Below are 8,468 nucleotides of genomic sequence, written 5' to 3' on the forward strand. Positions count from 1 at the left end.
GATGGGGGGGGGAGGTAGGGTGGCGGAATGCGGGGTAGGGCCAAGGTGGACACTCACGGCCGCGGGAAGGGGCCAGACCAGACAGCCATATGGGGTCGGCAGGAGGGACGGAGACGGCGGCCAAATGGAGGTCCCCTCGGCTTCCAATTCCACCTCATCCACATCCGCAAGACTCTCCCCCCTCTCCTCCCAGTGGTTCTTACTAACCCCCCGCTCCTCCCCGCTCTACTGTGCTCCTCCCCTCCTTCCCTTCCGCGTCTTCCACCTCCTCCTTACCTTCCTCCTCATCCCCCTCCTCCGTCCCTCAGGCGACCAGACGGGTCACATCCGCGTGTGGGACCTCACCGCCTCCGCCTGCTCCTGCGAGCTAGTCCCGGAAATAGGCACCGCGGTGCGCTCCCTCACTGTGGCGCTGGACGGCACCATGATAGTGGCCGCCAACAACAACGGAACGTGCTACGTGTGGAGGATGATGAGGGGTGGGTGGGGATAAAGGGGGAGGAGGAGTGAGGAGGGGGCCCTCGGAAGAAGGGGTGGTGAAGAGGCGTGAGAGGCGCATTGGAAGGACAGTTGAAGTTTGGGATTTATTATTTCGCACTGTGCGCGTCCGTCGTAATTTCGTGTTCTTTGTGTGCTGTTTTTTACAAGACGTTACATCCCTAAACCGCGCAACCTGCTTTGAAACACGGATGTTGAATATATATGTATATATTTTTTTTTCCGACCTTCCGCTCCCCGGCTCCCGCCCCGCTTTGTTGTGCTGGCTGTGCGGTGCTGTGCTGCACTTCAGGCGCCTCCCTGACCACCCACTTCGAGCCGCTGCACAAGCTGAAGGCGCACAGCAACATCATTTTGAAGTGCCTCATATCGCCCGACTGCCAACAGCTAGCAACCACCTCCGCTGACAAGACAGGTGGGGGGCTGGAGTCGGTGAAGGGGGGTTGGCTGTATCTGCCGCCGCTGTGTTTTTGTTGTTGATGACGAGGGTGTTACACTGTGGGCGGCTCGCCCTGAGAAAGGACAAGCACCCGGGGCCCTGACCGGGCCGAAACACACCAGCGCAGGGCCGGAGGGCCGCGGATCCACGTCCGTCCATTTCTCCGCGCGCGCGCGCCTCGCTCCCTCGCTCACGCCAGCCGGGACGCTCTCCCAGCCCCTGGCTAGGCGACGCAGCGGCGCAGAAGACTGCAAACCGTACTAAGCGAGAGCCGCGCGAGAGGCGCCGCATCACCTCCGGGATCCCGAACAAAGCTACCTCTCACCACTACGCCTGGACCAGCATGTTGTTGCTATGTTGTTTTGTCAACGATTCCATGCATCGCTCATTCCGGTCATATCTTGCCTCCTCCTCTCCTCAAAAGCACCATCTCCCATCCCCCGTCGATGCCCGCCCGGGACGTATCGGCACTTGACCCCTAAGCTTACTTTCTTACAACACCATACTCCTTCCCCCCGTTTTCCCCCTCCCCCCTTTCCCGGTCCTCCCTCCCCCGTCCTCCCCCAATCCCCGTCCTCCCCCAACCCCGCCCTCCTCCCCCCTCCCGGATTATCAGTCAAGTTGTGGAACCTTGACGGGTTCACTCTGGACCGCACCCTGGTGGGTCACACGCGGTGGGTGTGGGACTGCGTGTTCTCCGTGGACGCCGCCTACTTGGTGACGGCAGCCTCCGACATGACGGCCCGGTTGTGGGACCTGTCGTCGGGGGAGGCCATCCGGACGTACTCGGGACACCACAAGGCGGTGGTGTGCTGCGCGCTGAACGACTCGGCCATTGAGGGAAGGGATGCGGACGGGTGAAGTGAAGGAAGCGGAGGCTCAGGAGAGGCTGGGGGAGAGGGGGCAGCGGGTTGGCCGGCTGCGGGTGCGCGTTTTGTGGGGGTGCAGAGATGTGGAGGGAGTGATATGCGTTGTTTCGCGCGGTTGGGCCCCGGGTTCAAGCAATCCACATGGACCCAGCAAGAGCTGCCTGAACCGCTGAACACTGAATGAAAGTCGTGTCGTATGTAGCAATTGGCCTGGATTGTAACGTACTGCCCTGGGTGGGTGCCTGTGTCCCGCATCGCCTCGCATGCGCGATGGAGTAGTGGCGTCCCGGCACAGTACCATTTATTAAATATGTTTAAGCTCTGCGGCCCGAGGCTGTGGTTTCGCTGGCTGGTTCCTCCGTGGTGATCCCGCTCGGTTGCCGTTACGCCGCCTGAGCCGTTGGATAAAGCGCCTTGTAGCCATTTTATGGTCTATTAGTAGGTATGGTCTGTAGATGTGTTCGGTTTCTTCAGTGAGGCAGCAGGAGCAGTACTAGGAGCAGGAGCACCGGTACCGGAAAAGGCGGCCTTGCCTTGGACAACTCAGTACACGGCAGGTACACCGGGAATGACGCCGCAAAAAGCGGCTTTGGCCTTTCCCGCCCTGTATGTCTGTATGCATGTGTCTGTGTGCTTAAGTGTGTGTGTGCTTAAGTCCATGTCATTTGGGAAATGGACGCGACACACGAGGTGGGATATATGACGCCTGCAACTTAAGTTTGGGAGCAGCTTCTTTCACAATTCGGCAAACATGTACGACATCATGACACAGTACCGTGTGTTGTGTCCGGTCGCTGGGCATCGGGCCGGCAGGTTTGGGAGCGGCCGTTGCCGTGACCTCCTTGACCTACGGTTGTGCAGAGGTCCCTTCTACCGCCTACTGATTTTCATGATCTTCCCGCTCCCGGACCTGCCGTTGCCTTAGCATATGGTTGTGTATTTGTCACATCTTCCTGGTAAATTCCTTTGCTCCGTGTGGACGCACAATGGCGGTAAAGTAGGTAATCCAGGTGTGGCTGAAAGGGGGGCTGAAGAGCGCGCAGCTCCGCTCCTTGTTACATGTCCTTATTACAGAGATGGCGTCATAACACTCCAAGAAGGCACAGGTGCCCCTAGCCCCGATGCACGCAACATGCAGCAACTCATCAATCACATGCAGTTTGGTGTCAACAGCACATATCATTTTTGCAGCAGCCGGACACTGAAGCAGCAGCTGTGAGGCTGCGGCTTACGTATACATTACGCGTACACATCCATTCATGCAGAAACCGGAGCGAGGAGAAGAAAGAATCCTCTCGGCTCACCTGGTGGACACCGGTGACCCGTGGGCCGTGTCCATCCTCCACCGGCCAACCCGCCTTCTGTCGTCGCGTCCTTCTTTTCCTTGGTTAAAATATTCAGGCCTAGGCGCAGCGTCTACCAACAGCTCTGTGCAAGATCTGCCATGCCCCACGCGACCCAGGAGATGTTCCAGCAAATTGAAAGCGCATGCAGAACCAAAAACGTAAGAAGGGAGCCTTAAACTCTGGCTGCAAAATAACTTCCTTTTCAATGCATGGGAGGAGCCCCCATCTTATGCTTCACGCATGGGAAGGGGCCCAAGCTATGTTTCACGTTCAGCTCTAGCCCGCCCCGTAGGGAAACTGCAGGTGCTGTTGCTGCGGCGGTGGGGGCTGCAGCTGCTGCCGCTGCGCAAGCCCAGAACCCCCGATAGCAGTCTGATGCCCCAGATATTGCTGCTGCGGCTGCTGCGCCCATTGCTGCTGCTGTTGCGGGTGCTGTTGGTATTGTTGCTGCTGCTGATGGTATTGTTGTTGCTGTTGTTGCAGCTGCGACTGTGACGGGTAGGATGCTGGCTGATGCGCGGCCTGTTGGTATTGTTGGTATTGCTGCTGCGGCTGCTGCGGCTGCTGCTGTGACGGCATCGGTGGCTGTTGGTTGTACGACTGGTTGTACGGTGAGTTGAGTCGTTGCTGTTGGTTCAGTTGCTGTTGCTGTTGTGGCAGCGGCGGGTTGAGACCCTGCTGGTTATAGAGCGTCTGCTTGTATGGCTGCTGCTGCTGCTGTTGTTGTTGTTGTTGTTGTTGCTGTTGCGTACTGCAGTACTGCTGTGGGTTAAACTGTTGGTTTTGGTGTGGCGCTTGACTGGGATGCGGTAGCGGAGGGGGCTGCTGTTGCTGCTGCACGATGGCACCGGCCGGAGAGCCGAACTGCTGCGGTTGGCCAAACTGTTCTTGCTTCAGAGGTTGCTGCTGCTGCGGCTGTTGTTGCTGCGGCTTCTGCTGCTGCTGCACAAATTGCTGTTGCGGCTGCACAAATTGCTGCTGCGGCTGTTGCTGCTGCTGCACAAATTGCTGCTGCGGCTGTTGCTGCTGCTGCACAAATTGCTGCTGCGGCTGTTGCTGCTGCTGCACAAATTGCTGCTGCGGCTGTTGCTGTTGCTGCTGCTGCAAAAATTGCTGCTGCGGCTGTTGCTGCTGCTGCTGCACAAATTGCTGCTGTTGCTGCTGCTGCTGTTGCTGTTGCTGCTGTTGCTGTTGCTGTTGCTGTTGCTGCTGTTGCTGCTGCTGCTGTTGCTGCTGCTGCTGCACAAACTGTTGCTGCTGCTGCGGTTGTTGTTGCTGCTGCTGCTGCGGCAGCGGTTGTTGCTGCTGCACATACTGCTGCTGGGGCTGTTGCTTTAGTGGTTGTTGAGCCCAATGTTGCTGTTGTTGTGGTTGCTGCTGCTGCTGTGGCGGCGGCGGCGGATTCCCAGTCAGAGGTGTAAACTGCACTGGGTGCTGGGACCCATGGCCCCGCGACCCCGCGAAGTCTTGAGACCGGGATTCCGTCTTCGCTCCCACCATCCCCTGCTGCTGCATCTGCGGCTCCTGTTTGTGGCCTGGCTGCTGCATCTGCGGCTGGTACTGTTGCTGGGGTTGAAGTTGTTGTTGTTGCTGCTGGAACTGCTGCTGCTGCTGCTGCAAAGGCGTGTGTTGCTGATGGTGCGAATGGTGGGAATGAGAGTGATGGTGGTGGTGATGGTGCCCATGGTGGTGATGTCCAGTCGCCTGTTGCTGCTGCTGCTGCTGGGGCGGCGGCAGCTGCTGCTGCTGTTGCGGCAGCGGCGATGTAGTCGTCTGCCCTACTGCTGGCTCGTTTTTAACCTGCCGCGGCTGCATCAACGATTGCTGCTGCTGCTGCATCGATGCCATTGAAGGCCCCTGGCCTGGAGGACCCTCCCGCGCCTCGACCTCCTTCATGACAGGCGACTGCTGCTGTCCTCCGCTCCGTGCATCCTGCATAGCACACCAGTCCGCCAACCAGCAATTTGGAACTCCCTTCTTCAGGACGCGTACAGCAACCCGGGGGAAGCGCCGCCCCCAGAGCCCCGGCAGTCACCTAATAGCCCTGGTCGGCCCCCAGTATCCCGTGCGGGTGCAGTGCAACTGTCCGACGCGAGCGAGGCCCACAGCCCCGCACTCACCTCCGGTTGCGGCCGAGGGGGGTGCTGCCGCACCTCGTCCTCACGTTTGCGACGCTCCGCCTTGGCCTCCCTTCGGGCCTGGGGGCATCCGGGGAATAGGATTCGCACGCGGGGTAAATAAGAAAAGAAGAACAACGGCCTCATTGCATAAATTTTAGGCAAGAGCTCAAATCGCATAAATGGGCCCGCACAAATAATGGTCGAGGTCGGGGTCGGGGTCGTGGGGTGAAAAAGGGAAAAGGGGATCAAAAATAAGAATGCCGGCGGGGATATCACCCCAGCTCACATATACAACCAACCACTTAACCAGCAACCAACTCACTCGACGCTCAGCTTCCAAGTCGGTGGCAGGGTCGTACGCCTCGATGCGCGGGAAGGGGCTGCGGACTGCATCCCGAGGGATAACCCCCGACCCCGACCCAGTGCCACTGGCACAGCCAGCAACGGCAGCTGCACCACCACTGCCGTTCTGGCCACTACTTCCAAGCAGCGGCTCCTGCTGTCCTTGTGGCTCGTGCTGCTGCAGCTGCGGCTGGTCTGGCGGCATCTGGCCTGGCGGCAGGGGCTCCCAGCTGGTTGACGTGGTGTGCCAGATGCCGGGTGTGGGTGGCAGCAAGCTGACCTCCTCGGGGTGCTTTCGGAGGTCCTGAGGGAGGGTGAGATATGGGGGGTGGGGGGTGGGGGGTGGGGAGGTAGGGGGGAAATGCATAGGGAGGGCGGAGGTGTGGAGATGAGGTGTGGAGATGGATTGGGGAAATAGCCTCAGACATGACTATGTCTGAGGTCTCTGTCTTGATGACCAGGCGACTTGGCGAAAGGAGGTGCACTTACGGGTCTGTCGGATGCCTGCTGTATCCGCTTCCCGGGCCCTTCCCCGCCTACCTACACACTCACCTCCACCACCTCGTGCACCAGGTCATGCAAGTGCGAGCTAATGGCTTGAGCCCAGGCCAGATCCAGATGCAGGTGCACACAAACCTGCCGGGAAGCGAAGCGATGAAACCCACCCAGGGGTCCCGGGGGTTTGAGCGGGGGATTTTAGGGGGAGAAAGACGAACCACGAACGAGTGAAGCTGCTGCCAAGGCAAGAGTGAGGGGGAGGGAAAGAGGAACCACGAACGAGTGAAGCTGCTGCCAGGGCAAGAGTGAGGGGGAGGGAAAGAGGAACCACGAACGAGTGAAGCTGCTGCCAGGGCAAGAGTGAGGGGGGGGGGGAGGAGGGGGACGTGAGGGTCGGCAGGGTTGGCCATTCCTGTATTCCGCGGTATGCCCTGCTTATCTTCCCCTCACGGTTATGGAAATGGTTCCTGCTCAGGAGGTAATGGCCGACTTGTGGCCACACCTTCATCAGTGACCTGAACCGCAATGTTGTCGCTGGCGCTTACCGTGCCACTCTGGCTGCCACCAAGGTTATTGGTGTTGCGGGGGGTACACGGATGAGGATGTTACCATGGTGATGCACGATGCATTCCATGTGTTCGCCAACCTAGAGAAGGTGGTGCACACGATCATGGCGCTCCAGCAGCCTGATGTTACCACTGCAGCCCCAACACCCTGGAAGGGGTATTGGTAATCCATGACGCGCGTGTATAGCTCATCTGAGCGCTGGAGCGCCATGATCGTGTGCACTACCTTCTTTAGGTTGGCGAACACATGGAATGCATCGTGCATCACCATGGTAACATCCTCATCCGTGTACCCCCCGCAACACCAATAACCTTGGTGGCAGCCAGAGTGGCACGGTGAGCGCCAGCGACAACATTGCGGTTCAGGTCGCTGATGAAGGTGTGGCCACAAGTCGGCCATTACCTCCTGAGCGGGAACCATTTCCATAAGTGTGCGGGAAAGATAAGCAGGGCATACCGCGGAATACAGGAATGGCCAACCCTGCCGACGTGCAAAGCGTCAACTACGGACCTCCAGGAACCCTCCCCCCAGCGCGCGTGTATGTGTGTGTGTGGAGGGTGTGGATGGGTTTCGGAGGGAGAGGGGAGCTACAGGATAGCAACGAATGCCAACCACGCCGACCCGTACAGGAGCGTGTTTGTGTGTGTGTGTCTGTATTTGTGTGTGTAAGGGGGGAAATCATATGCAAGGAAAGGGGAGGTGAACTGCCGGTGTCCTAGGTCCGAAACTGCTCAGAGAGTTCTAACTGTGTAGGTGTGTGGGGGTGTTAAGACGAGGACGGAATGAAAGGCCACCAAGCCCAGACGCCCTCCAACCAGGAAACCCGCTCCCTCCCGCTACCCTCTTGTTGGTCCGTCACCCCTCGAGAGGCATCGCACCTCGCAGGCGTACTGCAACGTGCTGGCCGCCGGGTCGTTCACGTCCCACTCCAGCTCATCCCGAAACACCGTGTCACCACGCCGTACATACAGCTGGTTAAGGGAGGGAGCGCCGCACGTCGTATACACACACGCACACGAACGCCAGCACGTGGAGGAATGGGGGAGGAAGGTGGGTTACAATTCAAAAAGTGATGTCTGCCTGTCTTTCTGTCTGTACAAGTTACAAGTCTGTATGTAAGTCAGTCTATATGTATGTACGAATGTATGCCACAGCTGACAGACGGCTATCCACTTGGCCTTGGTACAATACCACCTCAGGAAAACACACGCGTGTTGGGGACCCCGGGGTCGACCTTCAACCGCAGCCACTTGCCGCATCCTCCTTCCCACGGCTCTCAGCCATTCAAGCAACACACACACGCGCATGATAATACACACGGCCGCACATAAAACCAAGGGCGGGACCGTGGCCTGTATTTCCTTCCCTCGGATAAGGTTGGGCCCACAACATAACGCACGCATACATACATACATGCGTGTATGCCGGCACACATATGGACGTGTGCGACCTCCCATTTGCCCTCCTGCCTGCCTTACCTGCAACCTAACTAGCCTCGGCCCCCCTAGGTCCTTGAAGCTCTTGAAGCCCTTGAGGCAGCGCCCCATGTCGTCCTCCACGACCCTGCGGGATGGGGCGCGGGGGCCCGTGTTTGGGGTCCCAGGTTCATACGCCCCCGGTGTGCTACGAATGCACTTAAGAGGCCTCAGAGGTCCTGGTGCACACATATATACATACATACATATACACCGTCTCCTGTCCCTCTTCTGCCCCTTATAACCCGCCTCTCCCCCTCGCCTTTGCATTCCATTATATTCCCCTTCCCCCCTTTTCCCCCGTCCCCCCTCCC

The 8,468-nt window shown here is 58.8% G+C and overlaps 2 protein-coding genes across 2 annotated transcripts in view; one reads left to right on the forward strand and one right to left on the reverse strand.

Annotated features, from left to right (window-relative positions):
* Window positions 1-1,798, forward strand: part of VOLCADRAFT_81959 (uncharacterized protein) — a gene marked incomplete at its 3' end in the record, with an annotated part of 3,200 nt that extends 1,402 nt beyond the window's left edge. The window contains exons 3-5 of the mRNA XM_002952625.1: window positions 309-479; window positions 791-913; window positions 1,554-1,798. Of these exons, the coding sequence (XP_002952671.1) occupies window positions 309-479; window positions 791-913; window positions 1,554-1,798 (539 nt within the window). The remainder of the gene's footprint in view (window positions 1-308; window positions 480-790; window positions 914-1,553) is intronic.
* Window positions 1,799-1,853: 55 nt separating this feature from the next.
* Window positions 1,854-8,468, reverse strand: part of VOLCADRAFT_105657 (uncharacterized protein) — a 7,516-nt gene continuing 901 nt past the window's right edge. The window contains exons 2-8 of the mRNA XM_002952710.1: window positions 8,158-8,242; window positions 7,558-7,650; window positions 6,167-6,250; window positions 5,595-5,918; window positions 5,273-5,350; window positions 4,650-5,084; window positions 1,854-2,600 (exon numbers count right to left, since the gene is read on the reverse strand). Of these exons, the coding sequence (XP_002952756.1) occupies window positions 2,568-2,600; window positions 4,650-5,084; window positions 5,273-5,350; window positions 5,595-5,918; window positions 6,167-6,250; window positions 7,558-7,650; window positions 8,158-8,226 (1,116 nt within the window). The 5' untranslated portion in view covers window positions 8,227-8,242 and the 3' untranslated portion in view covers window positions 1,854-2,567. The remainder of the gene's footprint in view (window positions 2,601-4,649; window positions 5,085-5,272; window positions 5,351-5,594; window positions 5,919-6,166; window positions 6,251-7,557; window positions 7,651-8,157; window positions 8,243-8,468) is intronic.

This window comes from Volvox carteri, assembly GCF_000143455.1.
Source record: "Volvox carteri f. nagariensis unplaced genomic scaffold VOLCAscaffold_31, whole genome shotgun sequence".
NCBI classification, from domain to species: domain Eukaryota; kingdom Viridiplantae; phylum Chlorophyta; class Chlorophyceae; order Chlamydomonadales; family Volvocaceae; genus Volvox; species Volvox carteri.